This window comes from Tupaia chinensis, unplaced genomic scaffold, assembly GCF_000334495.1.
Source record: "Tupaia chinensis unplaced genomic scaffold, TupChi_1.0 Scaffold143687_1, whole genome shotgun sequence".
NCBI lineage: Eukaryota > Metazoa > Chordata > Mammalia > Scandentia > Tupaiidae > Tupaia > Tupaia belangeri.
Window position 1 is genome coordinate 825,661 of NW_006203535.1, and position 12,378 is coordinate 838,038.

General features: G+C 39.7%; 1 protein-coding gene across 2 annotated transcripts in view; it reads right to left on the bottom strand.

Annotated features, from left to right (window-relative positions):
• The window catches only part of LOC102498884 (DExD/H-box helicase 60), a 61,002-nt gene that overhangs the window by 21,448 nt on the left and 27,176 nt on the right, over positions 1-12,378 (bottom strand). The window contains exons 9-12 of one of the 2 annotated variants that reach the window (XM_027766790.1): positions 9,131-9,278; positions 7,251-7,403; positions 3,143-3,247; positions 317-517 (exon numbers count right to left, since the gene is read on the bottom strand). In XM_027766790.1, the coding sequence (XP_027622591.1) occupies positions 317-517; positions 3,143-3,247; positions 7,251-7,403; positions 9,131-9,278 (607 nt within the window). The remainder of the gene's footprint in view (positions 1-316; positions 518-3,142; positions 3,248-7,250; positions 7,404-9,130; positions 9,279-12,378) is intronic. The other variant, XM_027766789.1, reaches the window with a different exon arrangement.

Here is a 12,378-nt window from a genome sequence, read left to right on the forward strand (position 1 = left end):
CTGAACCCCAATACATGTTTTTTTAAATCCATAGTTGTTACCCATAACTACTAAGATAATGCCAATGACATACAAAAACAACGCTGAGTGATTCCCAAAGCCATCTAGCCACAAATTCTATGTCTGATGGGGAAATAAACAAAAGTAATAATCATTTTCCTCAGTTACACCCAATTCTATACTATTCAAGACACTGTCAGGCATTAAAAGACTGATGAAACTGAAGAGCTATCACTACAGAGCTAAAGAACAGCAAATTAATGACAGCTGGGCCAGTACGGAAGCCAGAACCTTTAGCCAGTGGCCAGCATCGTACCTTTGACTTGGCATCCTCTGGGTCATCTCCCCTGGAAGCCAGCAGCATGAGTCTCAGGATCAGGCTAATGTTGAGAGGGAACTGTCCTCTCAGCTCAGGAACCTTAGATTTTATGAGTTTTTTTACTTTGGGCAATGGAATATCAAAGAAATATACATCTCCCATTAAGTCTTGACCTCTTCTTCCAGCACGGCCTGACATCTGGAAACAGAATAGAGTCACAATGAGAGACTTCCCTATGATCTTTTCCTATCATAGTATAAGAACTGTGCCTTTCTACTGGTTTAGAGGAAGTAAATTGTGCATCTGCCCAATTATTAACCAAAACTAATACCCAACTATGTAGTGCCTGGGAAGTTTATCATGACCGAGTCATAGGTGGAAAATGAGACATGTATTATTACTAGGTACTTATTTCATGCTATTAATTGTATTCAACAGTTGTATACTGATCTATTAAACAATGGAAAACAGCGAGAAAGACTGGACCCTGGTTTCAGGTTTGCTTACAACTGAACTCTGTTACGCCAATTTTATCTCCCTCTCCATCTTTCCTTTTTCTTATCCCTTTTTGACTTGCCTTATCACACATGCTTGTTGAGTTACAAATCACAGAGTAATAATTATGCACAAATTGAGAAAATACATGACTGAAATGAAATTCAGAAATGCTACTTATGAAAAGCCAGTTAAGGGACCAGCAGTTGGCATAGTGGCTATGTTGCTGGATTCTCATGTAGTCGACCGTGGTTGGAGTCCCGAACCCAGTGGCTTAAACTCACACCGGGTGTGTGTGCATGCATGTCCAAGATCCAGAGAAGAGAATGGAGGAGAAGGGATTGTTGCGTGGCCACCCTCCTGGAGGGTGATTTCTCGCTGTCTTTCTGTCTCTCTCTGTCTTTCTGGCAAGCACACATGCCCTATAGCAAAAAACTCTCAAAATTAATTAATTAGTTAATTAATTAATTAAAATAAAAAGCACATTAATAATAAACTTCAGGACCAGCAGATGGCATAGTAAAGGCTTGGGACCAGCAGATGGCGTAATAACTAAGTCACTGGACTCCCACATGGCTGACAACAGTTTGAGTCTGGGACCCAGCAGTTTGAAACTCACACCAGGTGTATGTATCTATGTGCTCAAAATCCCTAGAGAAGAATAGAGGACAAGAGATTGCAGCATAACCATCCCTTCAAAAGGTGCCCTATAGCTAAAACCTCTTAAAAAATAAATTAATAAACTCTAAAGAAGTTATATTCTCATTTATTAAATGCTTAGAATGTGCTAAGTCCTGTATAGGTTCCTATACAGACCTCGCAATAACATGAGGTATACATCATCATTATCCTCAGTGTACAATGGGAAAACGGGCATGGAGAAATAAGAAACTTGTCCTTAGTTAAGCATTCAGAAAATGAAATATCCAGGGCTCAAACCCTGGTATTTCAATTCCTAAATCGATCACCCAAGTATCATCCTTGCTCCAGCATCCAAAACAGGAGATTCCCAAAGATGAGATTAGAAAAAAATTCATGCAGAATATTGCCACAGGAATCAAAATGAAAGACAGGGTTTCATAAAGTTGTAGGAAATAATAAGGATATTATATTGGGTAGGAAGAAGGTGCACGAAAAGACCAATCAGTGTTTAGAGAAGAGAGGGTGATACTTTGATTAAAACATGAGTGTTGGGTGATATATCTATATTTGATGCAGACAGTAGACCTATTCATCAAATATTCCTGAGCAGGAAAACCACATGAAGACAAACTATGCCATCTGCAAGCCAGAGTATAAGAAGGAGAATCGAGAATCAGAAAAACTATTCTCATGATAGAAGGCCAAGAATGTACAATTAAAGTTGGTGGATATAGAAACTACAAGGCAAAAGTCAAATAACACTCTAGGAAAGCAGGCTTAGTAATAGATGAGGTGTGAGTAGCAAAAATGAGGAAACCATTAAAGACAGATCTAGAGTGTCAAACTTTGTGCACACTAAATGAATAAGCAAATGTTTATGGAGCACTTTGATGTATATCTTTTGTTTTACAATCCATATCATTTAATTCTTGCAAATGTTGTGAGATAGCAAATTTCATGCATATCCTGGAGACCGAAAAGGAAGATCAGGCAGTTCAGATACCTGAGCCAAGGTCACCTGCCTGGTTAGTAGTAGTCACAATAATTCCAAACTCATGAGCTTTCCACTACCCCGCAGTTTAAAATGCCAGCTAGGCAGGACCAGCCCACAGCATAAATGGTTACGTTGCTGGACTCCCATGTAGTAGACTGCGCTATTCAAGTCTCAGATCCGGCAACTTAAAACTCATGCAGGGTACATGTGCATGTGTATCCAATATGACCAGAGAAGAATGGAGAAGGGATTGTGGGGTAGCCATCCCCACAGGGAATGATTTCTTGCTTTCTGTCTCTCTGTCTTTCTGGTGAGCACACGCTCCCTCTGGTAATAATCTCTCTGATAAAAAAGCCAGCTAGGCACAGATGAATGTCAGTTGTGCTAGACCATGAACTGCAACATGTTTCTGAAGTAATCCAACATGACCAGAGAAGAATGGAGAAGGGATTGTGGGGTAGCCATCCCCACAGGGAATGATTTCTTGCTTTCTGTCTCTCTGTCTTTCTGGTGAGCACACGCTCCCTCTGGTAATAATCTCTCTGATAAAAAAGCCAGCTAGGCACAGATGAATGTCAGTTGTGCTAGACCATGAACTGCAACATGTTTCTGAAGTAAAGGTTCACATTTTTTTACTATTGTTTGGCCATATTTTAGCAAGACAATGAGCAAGTTTATGCAAGTGGCAATACCTGTCTGTAATTTAAAGCATCCAGATACACTGAATTTTGAGCAAAAACCACGGATTTACAAGGCATATTGACTCCTAAAGCAAGTGTCCCTGTAGCTGTCACCACCTAGAAAGAAAAGAAAACAATTACCTCATCAAATAGGATAGAATTTCAATAGAATGCAAGTATTTTCTGCCCTAGAGTTGCTGAAAAACTCTTTGAACTTCAACCAAACCACAGAGATAAACTAGAGGTACTAAACTAATTGTTCTTGCTATTTCATAAACACACCAAGCGCATGCCCACCTCTTACAGTCACTATTTGCTCTTATGCATAATATTCTTTCTCAAGATATTCATTTGTCTGTTTTATTTTTTAATTGTCTGCTCAAATGTCACAGAGAACTGTCTAGACCACCACACATAAAATAATCATCCTCTACCACCAGTATCTATCTCTTTTTTATGTTATTTATATTCATAGTATTAATCATAGTATTAATGGCGAGTTCAGTACTATTATTTGTTTGTTCATGCGTCCTATCCTGAACTCTGAGAACCACTCAACCTTGTATCCTCAGCACACAGAAGTGTTAGTACCTAGCTCATGATAAGTGTTCAATAAACATTCTTTTCTTTTTAATTTTTTATAGAGATATTTGCTATAAGGTGCATGTGCTTGCTGGAAAGACAGATGGAAAGACAGAAAGTGAGAAATCACCCCCAAGCGGGGATGGCCATACCACAATCCCTTCTCCTCTATTCTCCTCTCAGGATTTTGGGCACGCATGCACACAAGCCCAGCAAGAGTTTGAAGCCACTGGGTCTAGGACTTGAACCACAGTAGACTATGTGGGAGTCCAGCAATGTAACAATTACACCATCTGCTGGTCCCAGTAAGCATTCTTAAGTAAACAATTAAAAAGGGGATTTACCTATGGAAGGGCAAAAATAGCTTTACAAATCCACTTCCAGGCAATTACCTAGTTCATCTACTAAAATGTGTTGAGGTCCTATCTATGGAAATAACATATTTCAGTAATTATTTTTAATTTTGCTATAAGGCGTGTGCACTAGCTGGAAAGGGACAGAAAGAGGGAAAGTGAAAAAGCACCCCAAGTGTGGATGGCTGCACTGAAGTCCCTTTTTCCCGTTCTCGCCTTGATATTTAGCATGAATGTGCTCCCAGCATGTCTTTCAAGCTGCTGGGTCCAGAACTCAAACCTTGCTGTTGGCCATATGAGATCCAGCAACCTTAACCACCACGCCACTAGCTACCTCTCTGAGTAATTTTTACTTCAAAACAGTTTCTTTTTTTTCCCCCTGAATTGCCATAAAAACTTGAGTACAAAAGCAGTAGGAGAATTTAAAGTTTATTTAGATAATCCAGCTTTTTGACCTTTTTTTTCTCATTTCTATTTGTGCTCTCTTTTTTCTAATTTCCAGAGGACATGAACTTGCAAGAGAGAGAGAGAAAGAGAGAGAAAGAGAAAGCATTACTTAATGGAACATGATCTCACTGTAGCCCCTTCTCCATTTCTTTATTCTGTCAGGCTCTGGGGGGTACACACATGTACCTGGTCTGTTTTACAAGCCACAGGGACTCAGTTCACATGGTCAGACATGTGGAATCTGACTCTTATAACCATTAGGCCACAAGGCTGACCCCTCTTTCTCTTTATATTGGCTATTAGATATGTCAAGGCTAGTATTAACATTTAAGCATATGAAGTAATTGTCCTTATTCTTTTCTTTTTTTAATTTGTCAGAGGGTGCATTCACTCACCAGAAAGAGAGAGAGAGAGAGACAGAGGGAGACAGAGGGAAAGTAAGAAAGCACCCACATGGCAGATAGTCACACTGCAATCCCTTCCCCTCCATTCCATCCTCCATTTGGGATTTTGGGCACGCACGCACACACACACACACACACACACACACACATGCCCAGCATGTGATTCAAGCCCCTGGGTCAGTGATGCGAACCATGCAGTCGACCACGTGGGATCCAGCCACCTAAACCACCATGCCATTGGCTGGCCTAATTTCCCCTAGTCTGAAACTGAGCTCTATTTATCCAAAACTGCAGCACACCATTTACTAACTGTTTTCCAAATACAGGACAAAAGTGGGGAAAGTAAAAACATTACATTTTGACAATAACGAGGATAGCTCTTGAAAAATGTATTCTCTATAACAAAGCTATCACTATTTCCATAGTGTCCTGTTTAGAGTGATCTAGCTATTCATTTATTAAATTACTAAAAGTTTGGCAGCTACTATTTAAAAGATACTATTTTAGACACAGAATATGCAGATGAAAACAGATGCACCTCTATGCCTGCAATCCTGCAATTCATAATTATTTCAAAAATTCTGTATTTAGTTATTAACTTTTAAAATAAATAAATAATTTGTTATTAGTTAAGAGAAAAACTAAGCCACATTTTTAATAATATATTTTGGTTTTTGCAGATAGCAGAATTACCCTTTAAGTATGGGGTTATATTTTCTTCAATGTTTTGTTCATTAAAATTAAAAACCAGTGTCTCTCTCTCTTTCACTTGCTCTTTCACATACACACATGTACAAATATAATATATTTCATACAAAATTTAGTATGGATAAATTTTTTTAAGTCAGGGTTTTTTTGTTTGTTTTTAAGACATTTTTGTCTTAGGGTGTGTGTGCTCGCCAGAGAGAGAGACAAAGTGAGAGGGAAAGTGAGAAATCACCCCCTAGGGGGAATGGCCACACCTCAATCCCTTCTCTTTCATTCTCCTCCTGAGATCTTGGTCACACACACACACACACAACATACACACACACACACACACACACACACACGTGCCTAGTGTGAGTTTTAAGCCACCAGGTCCGGGATGTGAACCATGTTCGGCCATGTGGGAGTCCACTATACCCTCTGCTTGCCCCCAGGTTTCATTTTTAAATATTACTCAAGATCCAAAGTTACTAAGAAGTTATAGTAAATCCCCTTTGTGAATTCATATAAAATAGGCCCATGTACCCTCATGGACATACTAAATAAAACATAACAAGGGTTTGGTCTGAAAGTTATTTAAGTTAATCCTCTTGTTTGCTACCAGTAAGGGGAGAGGAAATATTTAAGAGTGCCAAGGTATGCAGCAGGCCCTGAGAAGGCAGTATCTTTTTGTTCTTATTTCAGCTATTAGGAAAAAACTCCGACCCAAACTCTAAGGGTCCTCCAAACTCATGTGAAAATGTTTGTAGGCAAAATTACATGGACAAGGGCCAGTCAGTGGTGTGGTGTTTACGATGGCTGGATCTCACATAATCAACTATGCAGCTGAATCCCTGGTGGCTTGAGAAACAACTGGGAATTCATGCATGTGTGTACAAAACCCTGAAAAGAGAATAGAGGAGAAGGGATAGTAGCATGGCCACCCAACACCCCACAGGAGGTGCTTTCTCATTCTTTTTCTATGTTTCTATCCAGCAAGCAAAAGCACCTTATAATAATTTTTTTTAAAGATTTAATGAAAGCAGTGGTATGGAGGTTAAGATACTGGATCCCACAAGACCATCTGTGGTGTTCAAGTCCCAGACTTGGTGGTTTGAAAATAACACCAGGTGCATATGTATGTATGCCCAAAATCCTGAGAAGAGACTGGAGGAGAAGGGATTGCACAGTGGTCATCCCCGCTGGGGAAGGGGAGTGATTTCTTGCTTTCCCTTTTTCTCTCTCTCTGTCTCTCTCTGACAAGTGCACATGTCCTAGAGCAAAAGCAAACAAATAAAAACTTTTATGGGCAGCTGAGAAAATTCTCTAGATACTAGGAATAAAAAAGCAAGGGGATGTGTCAAGATCAGCCTACGTATATTTTATTATATAAATATTTGGGCAAGTATCTGTTTCAGAAATATTTTTATTTCGCTGAAAATAAGATTAGCTGAATGTACATTTCAACCCCCTCCCCCTCCCCCAATTAAATGAGATGAGGGAGATACAGTGACATCATGGGTTGTAAAATAAAAAAAAGAAGAAGACACCATTACAGGAGGAGGGAAAAATGGTTATACCTTTTACTTTTCATGAACATTCAGCTTCATATAGTCACAAATGTTCCTAAATGGAAACATTACCTACCCTAATAAATCCTTTCCTGAAGAGAATTTCGACCAACTGTTTTTCTTTGGCAGTCATAGAACTGTGATGATATCCAATGCCCCTGACTGCCAAATCTTTCAGTTCTGCACCTTTTCTTTGGAATTTTACTCGATCAAACACCATCTGCAAAGACTAAAAGAAGCAAGAGGTTTAGGAATTTTGGTAATTTTTTTCTAATTTTAATGCAAATCATAAACATGTGTAAGTGAAAATAACATTCATACTACGGGATAATTTGGCCAAATAAGACAACTGCTTGAAATGAACTCTCCATGAATAAAAAGACTATCTTATGGCAGCAATAGTAACTGCAAGAAATATCTTCCCAATTCTTTGAACAGACTGTCTCAAATTGTCTTACTTTACTTCTAGGGTGGGGAGGGGGAACTACTGGCAGAGTAGTGGGTAAAATACCCAGGACAGTTACGAGCACATGACCTGCACTGCCTGAGGGACATCACCTGCTACAAGAGCTTTAGGAGTTCATCCAGAGAGAAGGCATTGCAGGTTCCTTACTGTATAGCCAGAGAATGCTGACTTCCCACTGCACATTTGTCACATATAGCTACAAATAGCCACGTCCTAAGGAATAAATGCAGTTGTGTGCAGAGTTGTATGTTCAAAGATAAATACTACTTCTGAGAGAGGGGAATAAAAGGGTTAACTTCTTTTTTTTTAAAGAGTTATTTATTTTATTTATTCATTTTTATTTTAATTTGACCAGAGAGAGACACAGAGAGAGAGAGAGAGGGAGGGAGAGTGAGAAAGCAAGCCACCAGGTCCAGGACTCAAACCGTGGTTGGCCATGTGGGAATGTCCAGCGCCTTAACCACCACGCCATCTGCTGGTCCCAAGGGTTAATTTCTTTAAAGCCTATGCATCCAAAAGTAGGAGGCTCATTGCTGGTTATTTCAATTGTATCACCATGTATCTAATGAAATGTCAGAGGTCTATTAAAATGTTAATATAAATATATAGTTATGAAAAAAGAAGAGAGGGCTGACTCTTTGGCCTGGTGGTTAGGGGAACCAGATCCCACAGAGTTGATCATGTGGTTGGAATCAGGGCCCTGGCACCTTGAAAAACACATTGAGTGCATGTGCATGTGTGTCTAAAATTCCAACAGGGTGGAGAAATGGAGGAGAAGGGATTGTGGCATGACCACACTATACCTAGGAGTACTTTCTCCCTCTCTTTATCTCTGTATCTCTGTCACTCTAGCCAGTACTCATGCCCTCTGACAAATTAAAAAAAAAAAAAAAAGAGAGAAGAGACCATGAAGTTTTACAGAAGAAGATATCCAATAGACCATATACATACATATATACATATGTGTGTGTGTATATGTGTGTGTGTATTATACATATTTGTTTCTAATTTGTATTTTCTTATATGAAAATTTGCCAGAGGGCTCAACTGCTGGCAGAGAGTGGGGGAAGTAGGAGAAAGTGAGAAAACGCTCCATGAGGGATGGTCATGCCATGATCCCTTCTCCTCCATATTTCTCTCCTTTCAGGATTTTGGGCATACACACACATGCTCCCAATATGTATTTCAAGCCACCAGAGCCCGGATTTGAAGAGCACCAGGTCCTTGAAAGTCCCCTTCAAGTCACCACGTCCAGAACCCAAATCACATATGGTACCTAGCCACCATAACTACCATAGCACTTGCCGGCCCAACCTTATCCTTTTTAAATATGCACTGCAGAACCCTCAAGAATTATGTGTAGCCAGAAGACCCCACTCAGAGACTTCTCTTCTGGTAGGGACTGTGATTAGTTCTTAGGTTAAACACTGGCTATAACTAAAAAAACCTATGGCTGAAGAATGAAATAACCTCCTGGAAACAGCACTCACATCAGCATCTATGGCTTTCTGATCAGCATATGTGCAGTCCTGAGGAATTTTCAGGTTCTTCTCTAGACACTTCAGTAGATTATCATGTTCAGCTTCATGGATCAGGCTTTGATCCATTTTTCTGGTTTTTTTCTGGCTTTTTTCATCTCTGTTTATAAAAAATAAAACTGTAAGTAATAAATATTTATATTCAGCCAGTCATATCCCAAGATTTCTTTCTTCTTCTTCTTTTTTTGATAGATATTTTTGCTATAGGACATGTGTGCTCGCTGGAGAGACAAAGAGACAGAAAGCAAGAAATCACCTCCAGATGGGATGGCCATGCTGCAATCCCTTCTCCTCCATTCTCCTCCCAGGATTTTGGACATGCATGCACATGCAGCCAGCATGCATTTCAACCTACAAGATCTGGGACTTGAACCATGGTTGACTACAAGAGAGTCCAGCAATGTAACGATTGTATCATCCACTGATCCTAGTCCAAGAGTTCTTAAATCATTCTGATCATCAAGATTTTACTGCTGAATACATGAGTGCTACCATAATGAAATCTGCTTCCTTTAATGCACTTCCTGTTCAGGCTCTGAAACGCCCAAAGTACATGTTCATGTCTTCTGTGATATTCCTGTTCCTTCTTGTTGTATCCTTCCTGCCAAATCTCTCTCCCCCCAGATGACTCTGCTTCTTCTAGCTAAAATGACGGTCACTTTCTCTTCCACAGCCTTCACAATACTAAGCTTAGAGGAAAGGTAGGTGATTTCTTTGCTCTGCATTGCCAGTTCTAGGCCATTCTCCTTCCCTCCTTGCCGTGGATGCTACAGCTGTTGAATTTGGTTTCTAAAGCTCTTAGATGCACCATTCCCTGAAGAATTGGCCTCAACTAACAGAAGTCTCTTAGAAAGGCCTTGGAGGTTACAATCCACAATGCACAGTTGCTCTTGTAGCAACCGATATTCCTCAGGCAAGGACAGGTTGGACACTCACACCTTCCCTGGGTGTTTTATCCACTACTTTGCCAGTAGTTTGCACCCCAGAATTGAGGTAATACAGTTTGAGATGGTGTGATCCAAAGATTTGGCAAGATTTTTCTAGTAGTTACTATTGCTGCCATAAGATGCTCTTTTTATTCGTATAGAGTCAATTTCAAGCAATTGTCTCATTTGGTCAAATTATTGCACAGCATGGGATAAGTAGATGGTGTAATTGTTACGTCACTGGACTCCCACATAGTGGACCACAGTTCAAGTTCCAGACCCAGTGGCTTGAAACTCACCCCAGGCATGTGTATACCTGCATGCTCAAAATCCCAAGAGGAAAATGGAGAAGGGATTGTGGCATGGCCATTTCCCCTGGGGGATGATTTCTTGGTTTCTGAGTTTTTCTGTCTCTCCAGCAAGCCATGTGCCGTATAGCAAAAATTTCTTTTATAAAAAAACTTATTACATAATATGAATGTTATATTCAAGTAACCCACAGCCAATGACTAACTGAGATGAGGTGTAAGTATCAGTCTCTTTGACTCAAAGTGGGACTATTCTTTGGTGCCCTGAGCTTCCAGTAGGATCAGGTTTAGTTTAAAATCCAGTGGAATCCACATCCTTACTTATTGTCTTTGGCTTCCCTTTCCTGCCTCCCTCACTTTTTTACATGTTTGTACCCCTTCCATAAGTCACTTATACAGATATACCCATTTCAGCATGTGTGACTAGGGCATCTGAGCTAAGACTCCTCTCTATAAACCATCATTAAACTCTTACATCATCAGAATGGATTACCCATGACCCCTCAGTGTACTAGCCTTTTATATGCACCCCGATCACTTATCCTTTCTTTCATTTTTAGATCTTTCTTTTAGCTGTGTACATAAGACAATTATAAATATGAGATGAATTCATTGCTAAATGTTCTCCCTTCCAACTAACATCAGCCTCAACTCAGGGGAGAATGCCATGACTATGTCTGGCATTTTGACTCAGAGCATGATGCAAAGCATGAGGCTGACATATTGTTGTTTAACCAAAAGTTTTTCATCAAGCTAACCAACATTCATCATCTTCCCTTGAAAATATAGCTCCATAACAATCTGGAATTTCAAAGGGTGGGCATGTCACTCTACTGACACCATTTTATGGGAATGGAAATAGATGGAGCAGGGTCAGAGAGGTACTCTTTAAAGCATAGAGCCCAAGGCAGAGTACGCCTCAACCACAGAATAATGATAATGCTGCATACAACATCAAAATACTCTTTATTTTTATAGCTTGAATTGTCACTAATCCAGTTCAAAATATGACTGCTAGTGCCCTGATGAAAAATTATCTATAAAGAATCAGTTACTAAGATGGCTTACATATCCTTCAATCTTGTATGGCTCTTCACCCCCTTTACATCTAAAGAAGTATCAAAACAAACAAAAGGAACATAAACAGAGGGATTGGAGAAATCTGAATCAGAGACATTCTAAATGTTGGTTCAACTTGGAGGAAAATATTTACCATCCATTTAAATTTATAATAGAACAATTATTATCTGCCAGTCAGTGTGCTAAGCATTGGAGAGGAAGACAGAGAAACACATGGTCCCTGTTGTAAAGGAATTTAAAATGTGGGATAGAGAAACATATACTTTGTATGAAATAAGAATGCATTATAATTCATACACTAACTGTGAAAAGTGCAGCAAGAACACAGGAGAAAAGGTAGTAAGTCTACTGGGGCAATGAGGACAAGATTCAGAAAAGAAATAGCAAAAATGGTGAGTATAAGGGGCAATAAAGAAGGAGGGCACTGAGGGCAGAGAAGTCAGATCATGGAAAGAAAGAGGTGAAAAAGTAAGTCAACTGAGGAGAACCATAAATGTTGAGTATTGCTAGAAGGGAAAGGCCAGAAGTGAAACTGGAAAAAGTTATGGTAGAGACCAAAGTACGTTGGCATAACACTAACAATCAAGGAGTTTAGACTCTTGCAGCTAAGAAAGGAAGAAGAAAAACTACTGAACATGGGATCACTTTTAAAATGTGAAAGTTTGCAAGATCATTTGTTAGCTAACTGAGAGAGAGGTGAATCTTAAGGTTCTGACTCACAAGAAGACCTCTGCAATGATCCAGGCAAGACATAATGAGCATCTAAGCAAGGCTGTGAGTAAGGTGGGAGAGCGCCATAGGGTGAGAATCAACATTCTGGGTCTAGTGGAGACAGAATTAGACACTGAAAGCAAAGAAAAGGAGTCACAATATCAAAGAAAGGAAT